Consider the following 20,702-nt stretch of genomic DNA (forward strand, 5'->3'; position numbering starts at 1 on the left):
TCTAGTAAGACAGCATTTTCTACCAAAACAAGAGCTGCAGCTTGGCATGTATTAAATAAAGAACCAAAAGTAGAAAAGTATAACTGCTAACATTTTTAATTGCACCACCCATCTCCAGACTTCTGGAGGAATACTTTACCTTTACACTGCGAAATAAGTCTTTTTCTCTTGCTGTTGCTTCTTTGGAATGCATGAAACTATTCAAGGCTGTTTTTGCAGCTGTAAATAGAAAATAGAAGAATCTACTTCTGTGCAGAGAAGAAGCGATCAAAATCATTCATAAAAAGATTTTAAATACCTTTTCCCTTTTTCTGAACTCCAGGAGTAAGTTTCACTTTGTATCTTTAAGAAGGAATTACATGTATTACTAAATAGAAATTTCAAAACAATTCATAACTATTATGTCAGCTATTTTGAGTAAACTAAAGACGACTTACTTATAGTTTGTCATGGTGGAGTAAGGGGCACATATTGGGATGGCAAATAGTAATACATCTTCAGGATGTGGCTGCCCTGTCAAAGAGTCAAAGAGATTTTCCTAAAAGGGAAAAGAAAAACAATTATAAAATGCATACCAGTCCTAGAAAAAGGAAAACTCTAATATTTCAACACATATTTTTATCATTTTTATCTTTTTCTGATAGATCTTTTCCCCCCACCCTTCCCTCGATAGACCTTCAGTATTAAGACCAAATGGTATTTATACTTCTATTCTCTACTAAAAATTTTTTCCATAGCATAATTCTCACATGATTTTCAAAATGGCACTTGTAAATACATACAAGGGAAAAAGGAGAAAAAACTTGTTGGATAACAGTACATTGCAGAAAACTGCTATGGATTAAAAATAATGTATAATAATGACCACAAATAGATTTAAATCCATTGCATGGAAATGAGACTGATACTTTGGCTAGACCAGTAGTTCCTGACCACGGGGATTTTTCTGTCCCCATTCCCCACTCCCCTCCGCCCCTGGACACTTTTGCCTGTTCTTAAGGAAGAATCTTCTAGCCTTCTTAGAGTTGCTCTTTGGTGGGCTGCCTATAAGATGAGCCATATTTATTTAGCAACATGAATAACCTTAGACAAGATGCTTGGTGTTCAAGTAGTATTTACTATGTGCCATGGACTTCTCTAAATGCTTCATGTGTATTTTCAAAACAACTCTCTCCTGGTAAGGACAATTATCCCCACTCTTCAGATGAGGAAACAGAAGCACAAAAAGCAATGGCTCAAGGTTGCAATTATATGTAGCAAAGTTAGGATTTAAACCCAGAATGTTGGACTCCAGAGCCTGTGATCTTGTCTTAGCTTTTAAAGTTTTAATTAGTGCTTGCTTCGGCAGCACATATACTAAAGTTTTAATTAGTTAGAAACTGTGTGTCAGATGTTCTGGGAACTAGACTGTAGTCATTGTGTGTCACTGTAGAGACCCCAACACAAAAATCATACCTCATTACCCTGTTGATCCAGATCTTGCTCTTCCTGCTCCAAACATAAAATTTTAAAAGTCAGCTATAACTTAAATTGAAATTCCACATGATTAAAAACTATGAGGAGAAAAAAATATTAATATAGCAAGACTATCACATTGAACCAACAGGTTATGGACCCCAAGAATGTATTCTTCAGTGTCACAAAACTCTAGTGAATTAATTTGTGCATCTAATATTTTATTTTATTTATTTATTTTTTAACATTTATTTTTATTTTTGAGACACAGAGCATGAACGGGGGAGGGTCAGAGAGAGGGAGACACAGAATCTGAAACAGGCTCCAGGCTGTGAACTGTCAGCACAGAGCCCAATGTGGGGCTCGAACTCACGGACCACGAGATCATGACCTGAAGTCGGACGCTTAACTGACTAAGCCACCCAGGCGCCCCGTGCATCTAATATTTTAGAGAACAATGCAATTCAAAGAAAAAGGATTGTTCTCTGAAGTGTTTTTTTTTTTAAGGACTTTCATTTGGAGTACATGCTAAAACAGTAAAATGTAAAATGACAATTTAAAATTACAACTAAATTTGATGTTTGCCAAAAGAAAATGGAGAATCGTAGAATAGAACTTGTAAGAATTTTTCACTATTAAGGTAAGCTTGGGGCGCCTGTGTGTCTCAAGTTGGTTAAGCGTCTGACTCTTGATTTTGGCTCAGGTCATGATCTCACCAACTGTGAGCTTGAGCCCCACATCGGGCTCTGTGCTGTGTGGAGCCTGCTTGGGACTCTCTCTCACACACACACACAATAGGTAAATATAAAAGAAAAAGGTAAGTTTAATTTTGTTTTGCTTTGCTTAGATTATCTCCAAATAGATTTTTTATGTATGATTCATTATATCCCAATATTTATGAGTTTACAGTTTACAGAATTACAAATATGAGAACAGTGTAAAAAAATCTGAGGATCAAACTGAGTTATAACATCACTAAACAATAACATTGTCCAGAGGAAAACAACAGTAACACATTTAGAATCCCTGTAAGCATTATCTGCACTGAACAGAGCAAACAATTCTAACCAAAGCTTTAACTGCAATAAATAAAATACAGGCTAAGTGAAATTTTTTCCAATTTTATAATCATTTGCTCAAGATTTCAAGATCTCAGGCAACCATCTTAACTGGAAAAAACTTAACTTCTAACTGGTTTTTCAACCAGAGCACTTGGCAGTTTCAACATCATGTAAGATAATTACAGCATATATTCTCATAGAAAAATCTAGAGTAGCGCAAATTTATTCCTACTCCTCTTCAAGATAATCCCAATTATTTGTCTTATTTTAACGAAGTTCCCACTAGAATCAAAGCCTCTCCATACAATTCTTTTCTACGCTTACATCCTGGAAATGTAGTCTTTTAGGTTGTTTTTTTTTTTTTTTTTAAAGAAGGAAATTTTTTTTTTTTTTTTTCAGCGTTTTTTATTTATTTTTGGGACAGAGAGACAGAGCATGAACGGGGGGAGGGGCAGAGAGAGAGGGAGACACAGAATCGGAAACAGGCTCCAGGCTCTGAGCCATCAGCCCAGAGCCTGACGCGGGGCTCGAACTCACGGACCGCGAGATCGTGACCTGGCTGAAGTCGGACGCTTAACCGACTGCGCCACCCAGGCGCCCCTTAGGTTGTATTTCTAAAATGACTTTCCATTAAGGATAAAGTTACCACTTGTCCTGGTTTTAGTACTTGTAAGCCTCATATTTTGGGAACCTGAGGTGGTTAGTGACCCTAATTAATGAAGCAAAAGCCCACATATGTGTGGTAGCCTTACCTTGTCATCATGTGGATCATCTACAGCCAAGTCTTGTAACTCTTGAGTTACAACCTCAAGGGAGGGAGTTTCTTTCTTTACGCTGTCTGAAGCCCTTTGTCCACCTCTAGGTTTCTGGGGCTGTTTCTTCACAGGTTCATCCTTTGTTTTTCCTTTCTTCCCCTTCTTCCCCTTTTCTTCTTTGTTTGAACCTGCAGACTTTATTTCATAGAAGTAAAATGTAAGTATGTTCAATATTGTCAATATTTAAAAATTTTTTTTATTTGTTTAATTTACATCCAAGTTAGCATACAGTACAACAATGATTTCAGGAGTAGATTCCTTAATGCCCCTTACCCATTTAGCCCACCCCCCACCCCACAACCACTCCAGTAACCCTCTGTCCTCCATATTTGAGTCTATTATGTTTTGTCCCCCTCCCTGTTTTTATATTATTTTTGCTTCCCTTCTGTTAATCTGTTTTGTATCTTAAAGTCCTCATATGACTGAAGTCATCATATGATATGTCTTTCTGTAATTTCGCTTAGCCTAATACCCTCTAGTTCCATCCATAGTTGCAAATGGCAAGATTTCATTCTTTTGATTGCCAGGTAAGACTCCATTGTATATATATACCACATCTTTATCCATTCATCCATTGATACATTTGGGCTCTTTCCATACTTTGGCTATTGTTGATAGTGCTGCTGTAAACATTGGGGTGCATGTGTCCCTTCGAAAAACCATACCTGTATCCCATGGATAAATGCCGAGTAGTGCAATTGCTGGGTCCTAGGGTAGTTCTATTTTTAATTTTTTGAGGAACCTCCATACTGTTTTCCAGAGTGGCTGCACCAGCTTGGATTCCCACCAGCAGTGCAAAAGAAATCCTCTTTCTCCACATCCTTGCCAACATCTGTTGTTGCCTGAGTTGTTCATTTTAGCCATTCTGACAGGTATGAGGTGGTATCTCATTGTGGTTTTGATTTGTATTTCCCTTAAGATGAGTGATGTTGAGTATGTTTTCATGTGTCAGTTGGCCATCTGGATGTCTTCTTTGGAGAAGTGTCTATTCATGTCTTTTGCCCATTTCTTCACTGGATTATTTGCTTTTTGGGTGTTGAGTTTGGTAAGTTCTTTACAGATTTTGGATCCTAACCCTTTATCTGATATGTCATTTGCAAATATCTTCTCCCATTCCGTCGGTTGCCTTTTAGTTTTGCTGATTGTTTCCCTCTCTGTGCAAAAGCTTTTTATTTTCATGAGGTCCCAGTATTTCATTTTTGCTTTTGTTTCTCTTGCCTCTGGAGACATGTTGAGTAAGAAGTTGCTGCAGCCAAGATCAAAGAGGTTTTTGTCTGCTTTCTCCTTGAGGATTGATGGCTTCCTGCTTTACATTTAGGTCTTTCATCCATTTTGAGGTTTTTTTTGTATATGGTGTAAGAAAGTGTTCCAGGTTCATTCTTCTGCATGTTGCTGTCCAGTTTTCCCAGCACCACTTGCTGAAGAGACTGTCTTTATTCCACTGGATATTCTTTACTGCTTTGTCAAAGATTAGTTGGCCATACGTTTGTGGGTCCATTTCTGGGTTCTCCATTCTGTTCCACTGATCCGAGTGTCTGTTTTTGTGCCAATACTGTCTATATTTTAACAAAAATGTATTGAATCCTACCATATGATAGGCTGTGGTCTGAATGCCCCTTAAAAAACAAAGGAAGAAAAGACTTTTAGATGTTACTTACCCCCAGCAATTTCATGATGAGTTCACGTTCTTCTTCATCTTGGTCTTTGTATTTTTCCTTCATTTTTTTCATTTTACTCTACAAAATCAAAAGATTTTACTTGGAAAACTTCAGTTAAAAAATGTCAACAAATGTTTGTAAAGAAAAGGTGCTCCTGGGCGCCTGGGTGGCTCAGTCGGTTGAGGGTCTGACTTCAGCTCAGGTCATGATCTTGCAGTCTGTGAGTTCGAGCCCCACATCGGGCTCTGTGCTGACAGCTCGGAGACTGGAGCCTGCTTCGGATTCTGTGTCTCCCTCTCTCTCTGGCCCTTCCCTTCTTGAGCTCTGTCTCTCTCTCTCTCTCAAAAATAAACAAACATTAAAAAAAAAATTAAAAAAAAAAAAAAAAAGGAAAGCTGCTCCTATTCTCTGTCAGAAATGGTTACCAAGCAAGGTACCATTATAATAAACAACATGGAGGCTAAGAAGATGGATAAACCATAGTCCTCAGCCTCAAGGAGTTTACCATCTGGTAGAAAAAAATACATATAAGAGCAAGGATAAATTAATGCAACATATTCTAAATGCAAACATTATTCTTAAGATACTTCAGAGAAAGAAATTTCTTTCAGCTTAAGCAAGAACTGTGGGGAAGAAATAAAGTAAAACTTGAAAGTCTTAAGTAAATTTTATAGTATCAGGGATTATATAAAAAGCAGGATTATAAGGTAAAAACAGGACAGTATACTAACAGCAAGTTATTGCATTTGGTTGGAGTCAGGATATACATACAGAGGAAGAACAGGAAACAAGGCAGCAAAGCTAGTCTGGATAAAGGCAAGGCACTTAAGGCTTTGAATTTTCTCAACAAACTGGCTTTATCTTTACCTTTTACCTGGGCTACACTTCCAAATCACCTAATTTTTTTTTTCGCCTAGTAATTTTTAAAAACAGACATCTAGGGGCGCCTGGGTGGCGCAGTCGGTTAAGCATCCGACTTCAGCCAGGTCACGATCTCGCGGTCCGTGAGTTCGAGCCCCGCGTCGGGCTCTGGGCTGATGGCTCGGAGCCTGGAGCCTGTTTCCGATTCTGTGTCTCCCTCTCTCTCTGCCCCTCCCCCGTTCATGCTCTGTCTCTCTCTGTCCCAAAAATAAATTAAAAATGTTGAAAAAAAAAAAAATTTAAAAACAGACATCTAGGCCTCACCTCCAAAGATTTTTGTCTTTATTAATCTTAGCTGGGGCCCAAATACAAATTTTACAAGATCTTATAAATCTTGTAAAATCTTTACAAATTTTAAAGATTTCTTTAAACAGGACACAAAAAAAACTAACTATAAAAGATTGATGATTCAGATTTCATTAAAATTAACAGATGCTGCTCATCAAAAACACATGGAAAAAAAGCAAGACTGAGGGTGCCTGGTGGCTCAGTGAGCTGAGCATCTGACACTCAATTTTGGCTTGGGTCATGATCCCAGGGTCATGGAATCAAGCCCTGTGTTGGGGCCCTTGCTGAGCATGGAGCCTGCTTGGGATTCTGTTTCTCCCTCTGCCCCTCTCTCTCCAGCTCAAGAGCTCCCTCTCTGCCTAAAATAAAAAAATAAAAAAAGGAAGCCTGAAAAGTATTTCTAACATACACATCCAAGAAAAGATCTATATTCAGAATTTCAAAGAACTCATATACATTAATGACAAAGCTGGACAACCTAATTTTTACAACTGGGCACTTCAAAAAGAGGACAGATGTCTAATAAACATGAAAAAGTGTTCAATATCATTAGTATTCAGGGTCATACAAATTAAAGCCAGAATAAGACTGTGGTATATACATGCTTGAATGACCAAAAGACCCCTGACGATACCAAATGTTACAATGCAGAACAATTATAATTCGGATATTCTGCTTGAGAGGAAATTGGTGAAGTACTCCAAAACTGGTAGTTCTCTACTAAAGCCAAACACAACATGAATGCTATAAATCAGCATTCGACTCTTAGCTATACACAACAGCGATTAAGATTTTTTTTTTTTTGGTGGGAATACTAATTAGGCACAAGTGTGGGCTTTCTGGAAGAGTGAGTACTGGAAACATTTAAGTATCACATGATGGTGGCTTCACAGATACATGTTTAAAAATTCACTGATCTAAACAGTCTAGATTTGTGCATTTTACTATATGTACATTATGCCTCAAAACAAAAACAAAAACAACCTTGAAAGGGGCGCCTGGATGGCTCAGTCTATTGAGCGTCCGACTTCAGCTCAGGTCATGATCTCACGGTTCGTGGCTCTGTGCTGACAGCTTAGAGCCTGGAGCCTGCTTCAGATTCTGTGTCTCCCTCTCTCTCTGCCCCTCCCCACTTGCACTCTCTCTCAAAAAAAGTAAAAGCATTAAAAAAAAATTTCTTTTTAACCTGACAGTAAAATGAACAATATTATCATGAAACTGAACCAAGAAATGGAAAACCCAATGAAAAAGAACAGTTTGGAAAACAGAAGTTAGGAAACTCAACTTTGAAGAAACAAACTGAATGGACCTATCATCACTGGAGAAAATTTAATTAGCATATACAGTACAACTTTGGTTTCAGAGCCTAATCTGTTCCATATACATGCTTATAGTCCTAAGCACTTGTATATTCTTTTTGTTTTAATGTTTTATTTATTTTTGAGAGAGAGACAGAGTGCAAGCAGGGAGGGGCAGAGAGAGAGAGACACAGAATCCAAAGCAGGCTCCAGGGTCTGAGCTGTCATCACAGAGCCCGACACAGGGCTCGAACTCAGACCATGGGATTGTGACCTGAGCCGAAGAAGGCCACTTAGCCAACTGAGCCACCCAGGTGCACCCCCCCTCCTTTTTTTAAAGTCTAAGCACTTGTATATCAAAGTGAATTTCAAGAACCATTGGCTCCATTGTGATCCAGCGTCACATACTACTCGTATTCCAAGATATTGCTCATTTATCATTAGCTAAAATTTATTAGAAATGTGTGCTGCTCTTGTGAAACACTCACAGAACAAGTTACTGGTGCAGCCTTTCTGGAAAACAGTATGGAGGTTCCTCAAAAAACTAAAAATAGAACTACCCTACGACCCAGCAATTGCACTAGTAGGCATTTATCCAAGGGATACAGGTGTGCTGTTTCGAAGGGACACATGCACCCCCATGTTTATAGCAGCACTATCAACAATAGCCAAAGTATGGAAAGAGCCCAAATGTCCATCGATGGATGAATGGATAAAGAAAATGTGGTATATATATATACAATGGAGTATTACTCAGAAATCAAAAAGAATGAAGTCTTGCCATTTGCAACTACGTGGATGGAACTGGAGGGTATTATGCTAAGTGAAATTAGAGAAAGACAAAAATCATATGACTTCACTCATCTGAGGACTTTAAGAGACAAAACAGATGAATATATGGGAAGGGAAACAAATATAAAAAAAAGGAGGGGGCACAAAACAGAAGAGACTCATAAATGTAGAGAACTGAGGGTTACTGGACGGGTTGTGGGGGTGGGTGGGCTAAATGGATAAGGGGCACTAAGGAATCTACTCCTGAAATCATTGTCGCACTATATGCTAACTAATTTGGATGTAAATTAAAAAAAAAAAAAGTAGGGGCGCCTGGGTGGCTCAGTCGGTTAAGCGTCACACTTCAGCTCAGGTTACAATCTCGCGGTCCATGAATTCGAGCCCCGCGTCGGGCTCTGGGTTGATGGCTCAGAGCCTGGAGCCTGCTTCTGATTCTGTGTCTCCCTTTCTCTCTGCCCCTCCCCTGTTCATGCTCTGTCTCTGTCTCAAAAATAAATAAACGTTAAAAAAAATTAAAAAAAAAAAAGTAAAGAGCCAAAAGTAAAGTACAGAAACCAAGAGAGGGGGATGAACAATATGATCTTCGTGTACGTGACTTCTTCCCAAAATTGGTATTTTGTATAACGAAGGCAGAAATTTGGTCTTTCTTGTTTACCACTGAATGTGCAGTACCTAGCAGGGTAGCTGGTACAAAGTAAAAGTAAAACCTTGCATTGCAAGTAACCTGTTTTGCATGTGTTCCACAAGCCAAGCAAACATTTCTAATAAATTTTAACTTGATAAATGAGCGATGTCTTGCAACATGAGTATTATGTGACACCGAATGTCACATGATCACAAATTTCCTGATTACAAAGTGCTTTGGATAACAAGCATGTTTCCAGAACCGATAATGCTCACAAACCAAGGTTTTACTATACTTAAAAACCTACCCACAAACTGCCAAAATACCAGGTCCAGTTATAAGCAGACGCTATCTATCACATTTCAAGGCACGATCTCCATTTTATACAAAGTTCTAGAGAGCAGAAAAAGGAAAACCTTCCAAACTTATTTTATGAAACTGGTATAACCTAGATAGCCAAACCCCAAGGGCAGTATGAAAAATCAGAGGCCAATTTAATCGATTTTCTTAAGTAATTTACCACATTAAGGGAAGAAAAAGCATAAGGAAGTAAAAGAAAAATGCAGAAAAGGCATTCAATAAATTTAATCTTATTAAAAATAACCCTTCATAAAGGCTATCTACCAACCAACAACTCCCAGGAAACATCCCACAATGATAAAAATCTTAGCAACAGTCCCTTTAATGTATAATTAACAAAGATACACACTATTATTATTTCTATGCAACACTGTACTAATGTTTGAGCCAATGCAAAAAACAGAAGTAATAGATATTAGGATTAGAAGAAAAGCCATTATTTGGAGACACTAATGCTGCCTACAAATGGAATACTAAAATGTACAATAAGATTACCTAATACTAAAGCAATGTAAGAAAATCATCTCCCCACAAACCAGTAATGATAGGAAGTGAAAGTTTTAAAAATATACCATTAACAAAAAGAAAAATTATAAGCAGGAACAGATAAGATGTATAAAACTCTATGGGAAAATATATCTTTACTGAAGACTATAAAATATTCTTACAAGACTAAAGTCACATTCATGGACAGGTAAACTCAATGTGGTAAAGATGAACGTTCTCCACAAAATTATCTAAAACTTCATTGTCTTTTAATAAAGATCCTCAGGATTTGCCTTGGAATTTTATCTGCAGAATATTTCATTGTATGAAAGCACCATGTTATTTTATGTTGTTGGGCATTTAAGATTTTTTTCAATTTTTGGTTTTTTGCAATTACAAATATCAACCTGATGAATATCCTTATGCTAGTGCATGCACATGATTTTTTTAGGATAAATTCCTAAAGGTAGAATTGCTGAGTCAAAGGGTCAATACATTGTTAGGACTCTTGATGGGAATTCCCATGGTGTGCACTCAAACATTTACTGAATGACTGAATACACATTTTCTATTAATTTGATGGGTGGAAATTCCTTTTATCACTTTTTTTTTTCACATTTGCCATCGGTCTTTCCATTTTATAAATGGTTCTTTTTGTCACCTGGAATTACTTTTTTTTTTTAACATGACTAACCACTAATTTTGAGTATTTGACACTTTCCCCAGTAATCTGTAATAGTATTTTATCACATACTAAATGTTTAAATATTACAGTTAATGTCCTATGTCTAGATTTTATTCAGTTTCACTTTTTGTATTTGGCTTTTTCTATGTTAATACCATACTGTTTTAATCGTTCTAACATGAAATGTTTTACTACCTAGTAGGGAAATCCCTCCTCAATCTTCTTTTTCAAGATTTCCTTAGCAACTCTCTAATATTTACTCTTTGAAATGAACTTTAGAATTATTTTATCAAGTAAATTAAAATGTCAACTGTGATTAAAGTCATGTTGAATGTACAAGTTTATTTACTTTGAGAGAGCATGCACGGTAGGCAAAGAGAAAGAGAGGGAGAGAGTATCCCAAGCAGGCTCCACTCTGTCATAGTGCAGAACCCAATGTGAGCTCGAACTCACAAACCATGAGATCGTGACCTGAGCCAAATTGAGAGTCGGTGGCTTAACCGACTGAGCCACCCAGGTGCCCCTGAATGTACCTATTAATATGAGGAGAATTATATTCTTCTCTTCCATATGCTCAGCATGTCCCTTTATTTTTTTGAGGTCCATTGGAAAAAAAATCCAGGAAATTGTGACCACTATGGATGGAGGGAAAATCATAAAACATGACCTTTATTAAGATTTCAAAGGAATTTAATTTTTATAGTGATAAATGGATACATATTAGCTCACAATTTCCTCTTTTTACACTGCTACAGAATTTTTTAAAGTATATTCTGTATCTACCTCTTCCTTCATTATCCACCTTTAATAAGAAATATAGGACCTCTAACCAAAATCTCATTAATATTTGAAAAAAACAAATATCACTAAATATCACTAACGACCAGCACCAGCTGTTACTAGCAGAGTGTCTCTAGCAAATCACAATCTTCTAATTCTTCTTCTACATAAAATGAGAGCTTGTATCTAGATGATCTTCAAGGAACATAGAACAGTGATCTCCATGTTCCCCAAACCTTGTCTCTTTTTAACTAATTTTCAAAGAAACTCACATAGGATTATTTTTTTGCCTACATCTTTTGTTTCGCTTAAACTTTAAAAAATTAAGAGCCTCATAACTTCATTTGTGAGCCAAGGATTACTAAGTTTAACAGTTCACTCCCAAGTTTTATTACCTTTTGTCCTCGCTTCATTGGCTGCACAGCTGGGACACTTTTGCTTGTGTTCTGATGAGTTTCAATGTGTAGAGCATTTTCTTTTTCTTTGTCCTTTACCTCTATCACTTCTAAATCCCCTGAGTCACTTGGAAGCTTTTTCTTCTTCATTTCCCTAAACATAAATGAAATGGGAACATCTAATTCTTTGAATTCCAAATCTTTAGTGCCTTAAAATAGTACAGGGGAAGGAGAACATGTACAATATGTAAAAGATCATGGCTCCTGCTTAACTTCATAACCACCAGGCTACACTATAAAAGAAGCACAAATCATCACACTGGAAAAAGTTGAAAATTTTTTGTTCATGGATTTATCATTCTGTCAGCCAGGCTTAATACACCGTGACACCCTTTACTTATCCTTACTCAGTAGCCACATTCAGTCCCTCCACACCTTAATGACCAGGCACTGGGATCTGCAGTCTTAAGTCAGCATGGCCTTGACTGATCTTAAATATTCAATAAAATATCTGTTGCCAGGTTAGTTGAATAAACAATGGATAAAAATATGCAGATTAAAAAGGAAGGGGAAATTCTATTACTATGCTATTTTTCATGTGCAATCTTTTTATCCCCACTGCCACTGTCTAGTCCAGGTCCTCATCACTTCCTACCTAGACCTTCCTCCAGTGTTTCCCTGTAATCTGCTCTATGTGAACTTCTAGTCTTCCTACCTATATCACATTCCCATTTAAAGTCTCCCAAAAGTGCTCATCACTTTCAGGAGGAAGTCCAAAAATCCTTAATTTATCATTCTAATAACTTCTCCACTTTTGGTCCAAATTCACTTTGCCAATCTTACCATCTACCAGTTCACAAACATGAACTTTTTGCTCCTTTCACCTCAGTCTATCATTTCCCCAAAGCACTATGTGTAATATTTCCAATTCCGTGCCCTGTTCTGTTCATGCTTATTTTCTTCTGAATCTCTGACCATCTTATCTTCATTTACCTAAATAAGTTCTAACACATCTTTAAGGTATACTTATGATGGTATTTCCCAAAACACCTGAACTCATAGCAATTTCTTACCCCTGAACTACTGTATCCCTGCCATATGGCTCTTTCCTGATCCAGGACTCAAAAACTTCTCGAAGGCACACATTTCATATTTTACCTCTTTGTATACTCAGTATCTAGCATAGTGCCATGTCCTCAGAGAGATCACTGAAACTGTTTCATGACTACCTTCGTAAAACAAAAAGGCCTACTGTCCACTCCACCCTAGGGTCTCTAGAGTGCTTTACTAGCTGTATAGCCTTTTTCTTTTCTTTTTTTTCTTTCTTTTTTTTTTTTTTTTAGCCCTATAGTGAGTTTTTTCTTTTACCCTGTAGTTGTCTCTTTCCTTCTGCTTTCCCCTTTCTATTTGCCTTCCGAGGCCTGCTATGTTAAAAAAAAAAAAAAAAAGAAAGAAAAAAAGTCTTTTTATCAAATAAAACTTTTCCTAGTTATTTTCAAGTATTCCTGTCAATATTATCCTAGAACCAGTCAATTTAAGGCACTGCAATCGCTATTGCATATATTTATGTAACAAAGGGTCTCACTCACGTTACTTTACCTATCTCACTGATTGTAGTGACAGATCAGGGCTCTAAAACAGAAAAACCTATGAGAGCTGAATATTAAGAACTAAACAAGGTTTATGCTAAATCTTGGTAATTTTAACAAGGGAAGTCTTTGGAATAGCCAAGTGATCTGTCATAACTGAACTGTCAGTAAGAAAAAAAATTATATGCTTTTCAGTTAGATAACACAAATATGTTTACCTTCTTTCCTTGGCTGACAAATGTCTCCGGCTCTGTAATTTACTGTCACTCTATTAAAATTAAAACAAAAAAAAAAACACAAGCAAATACAAACAATAACATCACTACTATTAATTTTTCAGAAAGTAAAATTAAAAAGTACAAAATTACTCATTGAGAAGAACATGATGTTCTTCACAGAACTTTGAAAACAGCTTACCATACTAGAAGATTCTTCTTTTGAAGCCAATTTCTGGAGGGACCTATGAAAACAGAACGAGGCATCTACTAGGTTGTAAATGGCATTCATTTAAAGTCTGCAAACATTCCCATATCATACGCTTAATTACTGGCAATCCTACAAACTTTCAACATTGACAAAATTTTAAAAAACATAATCAAATTGCTCATCTCACACTTCTAAATATATTCTTAAATAGCAGACATGTATTAAACACTTACTATGTCCCAGGCACTGCCAGATGCTTTATATACAAATAATCTTCACCAAAACCCAATGAAAGGAGTAACATTCCATTTTCACAGAGAATGAAACTTAAGCTGAGACACAGAGTAAGTTACCCTATGACACCCCCTAAGACCCAATTCTGGTCAGACTCCTAAGGTGTTCCTAATTATTCCAGTAATAGAGCTTTCAGAACTATGTTATTGTTTACCTGGTGATCAATAAGACATTAAAGATTAAAACACCTATTTTTTTTTAATGGAACTGCCTCTCTTACATTATTAGCATTTATATTCATTTACTTGTTTCTATTTTGACCTTGTTGATATTTACTGTATTTTTCTACACTGGGTCCTCGAAATTTCTTTACAGAGATCTACCCCCCCAATCAAACAGTAAAAAGATAATAAGACTGTAGGACAATGGATGGTAAAAGTACTGAAGTCAATCATGTTATTATCTTTGTAAGGATTAACTCTTCCATCATTCCCAGCTATAATAGGTTTTAATTACCTTTGAGATTGAAGGTGGGACAAATCAATGGTAGTGTCAGGATAATTTAATGTGTCTTCGCCTTCATCCATCATTTCAGCAATAGGTTCCTGATCTTTTACCACTTCTTCAGATTCTCCTTCATCTTCCGAGCTCTCTTCCTGAATTATTTCATCATTTAGCTCATCTCCACCACTGTGAATAGTGATATCCTCCTGGTCAACCTGACTCATAAGCTCCACTTCCACAGGAGTTTCGTGTGATTCCTCTTTATCTTCGTCACTGCTACTGTCACCTCCGTCTGTAGAATCATCATTAAGTCAGAGTGCTATCACCATAACAAAACTAGAGGATTACCTTGAAAACTTCAAAAACAATAATATTCTGTTGATTCCCTGTGTCTCCAAGACATCACCAAAAAAAAAAAAAAAAGCCTGATCACATCCCCAAAGGGTACTCAGACAAAAAAGGATTCTCTTGTATCATGAACTGGTTGGAATAAATGCTCTCTGAAATACTTTACCACAATAAATATCTTGGACAATGCAATCATTTCTACAACGAAAACTTTAACTTGTCTTGGTTAGGTATTTCCAAAGAGGAGGACAGGAAAAGTAATTCCATAAATTTTACTGCTGTTATTGTAATTTGCACATGAGAAGTGAAATGAGATAATACATGCAATATAATTGGCACACAGAAGGTATTCATACCTTTCCAAAAGAAACACTGTCTAGTAATAATATTACCTAATTGGCTCCCTAATAAAAGGAGATGCCATCACCATCTGACAAAGATGGTTGTGAGAATTCAGTTAAAAATAATGTAAATAGGGGCGCCTGGGTGGCTCAGTCGGTTAAGTGGCCGACTTCGGCTCAGGTCATGATCTTGCAGTCCGTGAGTTTGAGCCCCACGTTGGGCTCTGTGCTGATAGCTCGAAGCCTGGAGCCTGCTTCTGTGTCTCCCTCTCTCTCTGCCCCTCCCCCATTCGCACTCTGTCTCTCTCTGCCTTTCAAAAACGAATAAATGTTAAACAAAAAAATAAAATAAAATAAAAATAACGTAAAGAACTTTGTACAGTGTCAGAAACATTGTGAAAATTCAAAGAAATAAAATCTTGTGATACAACAGTAGTCATAAATGAAGCCGCAATATTACTCCTAAAGAAGAATGACCCTAGGAAAAAGAATAACTGTAAAAGTAAAACAGTGGGCATACTTTCCCTATTCCTTCAGGTAGGTGAGTAAATTTATTCCAGCAACCACAGTTGCTCTCTACTTGAAGCAAATGTATTATTACATCAAGCCAAAGTCTCACATGAGAAATTCTACTTATTATAAATTCATCTCTGTATAAGTTCTAATTATTAAATCCAAAAGTAAATGCTCATTCACAAATACCTGAGTCTATCTTTGCTGAACACATTTACATATGACCCATTAAATACTGAAGTTTTACTACATTTGTTTATATAGTAGTTATGGTCCAATTAAATACTTTATAATTCATTAGAACAAGTACGTTTAACATTTCCAAAAACAAAATTCAGTAAAATTGACAGCAACTGTATTTTTGAAATTTCAATTATCCCAAAGTAGATATGATCTTCTAAGAATTCAGAAGCAAAACTAGACAAAAGGTAACACTATAAGCTACTTTAATAAAATCTGTAAACTACCTAGTTGTTCCATTTCTTCTGATATGAGTTCACGTGTGCAACTTGCCAATGTTTCCATGTCTTCATCCTGCACTCTGACTTTTCTTTCACCCCGATGTCTCCAAATACAAGACTCATCTACCTATGGAAATAGTTAGTTTTCACTGATGAAACTTTAGGTAAGACTAAAGAAAATTTAAAAAAACATTAACAAAGAAGCTGAAGGATACCTTAAAGAGGAAACTAAACCCCATCATTAGATACGAGGGAGGAAGGAAATTCTTCTTTCCTATAAAAGATAATAAACATAAATGTTAAAAATTGTCTTTTTCCATTTTATGCTTACAAATTATCTGACACCAATGGTCACATTTATTTGGTCTTTTCTCTGTCATGAAGGAACACAGAATTTGGCATTATGTATAGGAACAGGAATTAAGAAAGAAAAAATATGAATGCTTGCTATCATCTTTGGGTTAGTCAATCCCTGAATAATCTTTTAGAAAAAAAGGGCATGTTATATGAAAGCACATCCTCATCAAGAAAAATATCTATGGAGATGACATAACAAATGCTAAATCTACCACAGCAGCACAAAATTTTCCTTATTTCATAATAGATTTCATATATGAAATCAGAATAATTTCTGTTCTGAAAATATTAGTAAGTAATGGTCCTCAAACCGGTCTCCATAATCATTACCTCGTATCATGAAGCTTCCTGTTGTCAAATATTCTCCAGTTGGTGCTGTTTTAGACACCTGAGGAACACAATACCACATCATACTGTTGTCTTAAGACACGTGTTTTTAAATTTTTCACTCAAGAAAGTAAAGTCATATTTAAGTAAATAGCACCATCTCCTGAAAAGTTTATGATTTAGTAAAAATTCTCAATAATGAAATATCTCTTCAAAGACAGATATACCATTGGCAGTAACAAAGAAAAGAAATAATGAAGGATATACTACATCAGTAATTTTCAAATGCCATGGATTAGAGGCAGAACTTGTTCACACATTTCCTCTGGTTTGAGATATAATAGGAAAAATAAGAAAAGTTTAATAAAACTATATTTACTAAAATAAAACTATACTGGGGCGCCTGCCTGGGTGGCTCAGTCGATTAAGCACTTGACTTCGGCTCAGGTCATAATCTCATGGTTTGTGAGTTTGAGTCCTGCATCAGGCTCTGTGCTGACAGCTCAGAGTTTGGAACCTGCCTCAGATTCTGTCTCTTTCTCTGCCCCTCCCCCACATGTGTGCGCATGCACTCTCTCTCTCTCTCTCAAAAATAAACAAAAAAATTAAAAAAACAAACTATATTTATTAAATAAAGTCCTCTCCTAAGATACTGTTTTGGGGGTAGTAAAATAACCTTTCATTTTAGGAAATAAAATGATGTATTTAAAAACTGTATGTTATCTGCGAAACCCCCAAATCTGAGAGTACCTTTGTCATAGTTTTTGGAGGGATTAAAAGCACACTAATTTCACCATTAAAAAACCTGTTCAATGAAAGAATTAAAACCACTTTTATAACAGGCAGAAAATATAATACCAGAAATTATATTAATTTCCTGAAAACACAGTATCATAGCATAAGCAGAAAATGACTATAAATAGATACAAGATGAACCTAAGGGAGGATAATAGTAATGAATTCTTTATCTTGCTGTATAGCTGTAAGACCCTGTAATATATCATTATCAATTGCAATTACTGAAAATGTGAAACAGAAAATGAAGTCATATATGGAGTGAAGTATCAAGTAACAGCAATAACAACAAAGAAGGACAATTACTAAAGCCAAATGAATAAAAAACACTGGATATAACTATTTTTCAGGAAGGGCCAAAGAGAGATCAGAAAATTCCAACAAAGATGAAGAGGAACACTCTTCATCTTATATAATTGCATAAATCATTCTCTTCCTTTAGGTGTCTGCTCAAATCTTACTTTCCTAGAAAGGCCTTCCCTGACACTACTTTCAAAATGGTAGCCCCAATCACTCTTTAGTGACTACTCTGCTTTAAAGAAAAAACGTTACAGCACTTGTTACCAGACATTATGCATGTGTTTTTCTCCACCACCAAAATGTCACCTCAATCAAAGTAGGTACTTTGCCTTGTTGACTTCTATACCCTCAAAGTTTGGTACACAATAGCTCTTAATAAATTAAGAAAAAGGACCACAGCCCTTATTACCTGATGATGGTACACCCACCAAGCACTAGTGATAACTCGTGCATCCCAGGCAGCACTGTAGCAAAGTGCCATTGTGCCAGCTTCAGTCAAGGTCCGAGGCGGAATGGGTTCTCCTGTGATATAAACACCACAATGCTTCAGTACCCAAGTACAGAGTTTCTATACAGCAAGACCTGAAAATCACATGCAACATGATGGATCTGATCCTCTTACATCTTAAATACTGATACCACATTTTAATTTCATATTACATGAAGTTACGATTTATATTAACAATATATTTACAACATCACTCACATTCAGGGAAATGCAAATCAAAAACCACAATGTACTATCATCTCACACCTGTCAGAATGGCTAAAATCAAAAACACAAGAAGCAACAAGTGTTGGCAAGGATGTGGAAAAAAAGGAACCCTTGTATACTGTCGGTGGGAATGTAAACTGGTGCAGCCACTGTGGAAAAAAAGTATGGAGGTTGCTCAAAAAATTAAAAATACAACTACCATATGATCCAATAATTGTACTACTGCGTATTTACCCAAAGAATACGAAAACACTAATTCAAAAGGATATATGCACCCCTATGTTTATCTCAATATTATTTACAACAGCCAAATTATGGAAGCAACCCAAGCATCCATCAATCGATGAACAGATAAAGATGTTGCGTACACACACACACACACACACACAATGAAATATTATTCAGTCATAAACAAGAATAAAATCTTGCCATTTGCAACAACATAGATGGATCTATAGAGTACACTGCTAAGCAAAATAAGTCAGAGAAAGACAAATACAATATAATTTTACTCATACGTGAAATTTAAGAAACAAATGAACAAAAGAAAAAAAAAGCGTCCATCAAAAAACAGACTCTTAACTAAAGAGAACAAACAGATGGTTACCAGAGGGGAGATGGGTGGGGGGATGGGTGAAATAGGTGAAGGGGATTAAGAATACACATTTATCTAAATGACCACTGAGTAATACACAGAATTGGTGAATCACTATTGTATACCTGAAACTTACAGAACACTGTATGTTAACTATACTGGCATATTTTATGCCAGATAAAAAAATAATTACAAATATATATTTACAAAGCAGGTTTTTAAACAGTCTAAGTAAATAAAACAAATCAGAGAAGAAATGCCTTATCACTTATGTCAATAACTATAACTTTATTCCAGAAAGAATCACCTAGAAAGGCCTAAAGTTTGAATTCTTCCAGAATTACTATAAATCACCTAAATTGTCAAAATGAAGAGCATATTAATAATATCTCCCTACAATTAGATTTCAAATACTTTTTAATTGGGATGTAATTCATGTACCATAAAATTCACCCTTTTAAAGTATATAATCCAATGGTCTTTAGTATATTCATAAAGCTACATAACCATTACCACTAATTCCAGAACATTTTCATTATCCCTCAAAGAAATCCTATATCCATAAATAGTCATTCTCCATTTTCCCAGCCCCTGACAATCATTAACACACTTTGTGTTTATGGATTTGCCAATTTTGGAATTTCATATCAATGGAATCATATATGTCTGGCTTCTTTCACCTAGCATGTTTTCAAGGCTCATCCCTGTTACAGCAATTATCAGTACTTCATCTCTTTTCAAGACTGAATAATATTCCATTGAATGGATATACAACTTGTTTACTATCAACTGATGAACATATGGGTTGTTTCTATTTCTTGGCTATTATAAATAATGCTGTTAGGAATATCTGCAAACAAGTTTAGTGTGGTCAGTTTGTCTATATAACTAGGAGTCGAACTGCTGGGTGACAAATTTTATGGTTAATTAAAAACAATTTTTTTTTAACGTTTATTCATTTTTGAGAGACACAGCATGAGTGGGGGAGGAGCAGAGAGAGAGGGAGACACAGAATCCAAAGCAGGCTCCAGGCTCCGAGCTGTCCGCACAGAGCCCGATGCAGTGCTTGAACTCACTGACCGTGAGATCATGACCTGAGCTGAAGTCGGAAGCTTAACAAACTGAGTCACCCAGGTGTCCCCTATGGTCAATAGGAACTGCCAACTCTATTCCATAGTGGCTACATCATTTTCCATTCCCATCAGCAGCATATAAGGGTTCCAATCGCTACATCCTTCCCCCACGTTTTGTCTATTTTTTTTATTACGACTATTCTCCTGGGTGTGAAGTGGTACCTCTTTGTGGTCTTGATTTGCATTTCCCTAATGATGAATGATACTAAGGATCTTATGTGCTCACTGGCCATTCGTGTATATTTGGGAAAATATCTATTTGAATCGTTTGTCATTTAAAAACTTTTTTCCCTTTCTGTTGTTGAGTCTTAAGAGTTCTTTGGATACTGGTTCCTTAGCAGATAGATAAATGACTTGCCAGTATTTTACTCTGTGGGTTGTCTTTTCACCTTTTTTTTTTTTTTAATGTTTATTTATTTTCGAGAGAGAGAGAGAGAGAGAGCGC

The 20,702-nt window shown here is 36.2% G+C and overlaps 1 protein-coding gene and 1 long non-coding RNA gene across 3 annotated transcripts in view; one reads left to right on the forward strand and one right to left on the reverse strand.

Annotated features, from left to right (window-relative positions):
* Positions 1-20,702, reverse strand: part of NEMF (nuclear export mediator factor) — a 56,139-nt gene that overhangs the window by 1,319 nt on the left and 34,118 nt on the right. The window contains exons 19-32 of one of the 2 annotated variants that reach the window (XM_058738969.1): positions 18,224-18,336; positions 16,723-16,780; positions 16,251-16,309; positions 16,042-16,162; positions 14,385-14,664; positions 13,626-13,668; positions 13,427-13,476; positions 11,620-11,773; positions 4,990-5,067; positions 3,269-3,466; positions 1,456-1,491; positions 438-538; positions 299-342; positions 140-219 (exon numbers count right to left, since the gene is read on the reverse strand). In XM_058738969.1, coding sequence (XP_058594952.1) covers positions 140-219; positions 299-342; positions 438-538; positions 1,456-1,491; positions 3,269-3,466; positions 4,990-5,067; positions 11,620-11,773; positions 13,427-13,476; positions 13,626-13,668; positions 14,385-14,664; positions 16,042-16,162; positions 16,251-16,309; positions 16,723-16,780; positions 18,224-18,336 — 1,415 coding nt within the window. The remainder of the gene's footprint in view (positions 1-139; positions 220-298; positions 343-437; positions 539-1,455; positions 1,492-3,268; positions 3,467-4,989; positions 5,068-11,619; positions 11,774-13,426; positions 13,477-13,625; positions 13,669-14,384; positions 14,665-16,041; positions 16,163-16,250; positions 16,310-16,722; positions 16,781-18,223; positions 18,337-20,702) is intronic. The other variant, XM_058738970.1, reaches the window with a different exon arrangement.
* Positions 534-5,745, forward strand: LOC131517176 (uncharacterized). The gene is made up of 2 exons (XR_009264440.1): positions 534-2,863; positions 3,122-5,745. It is a non-coding gene; the product is annotated as an uncharacterized LOC131517176 (long non-coding RNA).

Source organism: Neofelis nebulosa, chromosome 7 (genome assembly GCF_028018385.1).
Source record: "Neofelis nebulosa isolate mNeoNeb1 chromosome 7, mNeoNeb1.pri, whole genome shotgun sequence".
NCBI classification, from domain to species: Eukaryota; Metazoa; Chordata; class Mammalia; order Carnivora; family Felidae; genus Neofelis; species Neofelis nebulosa.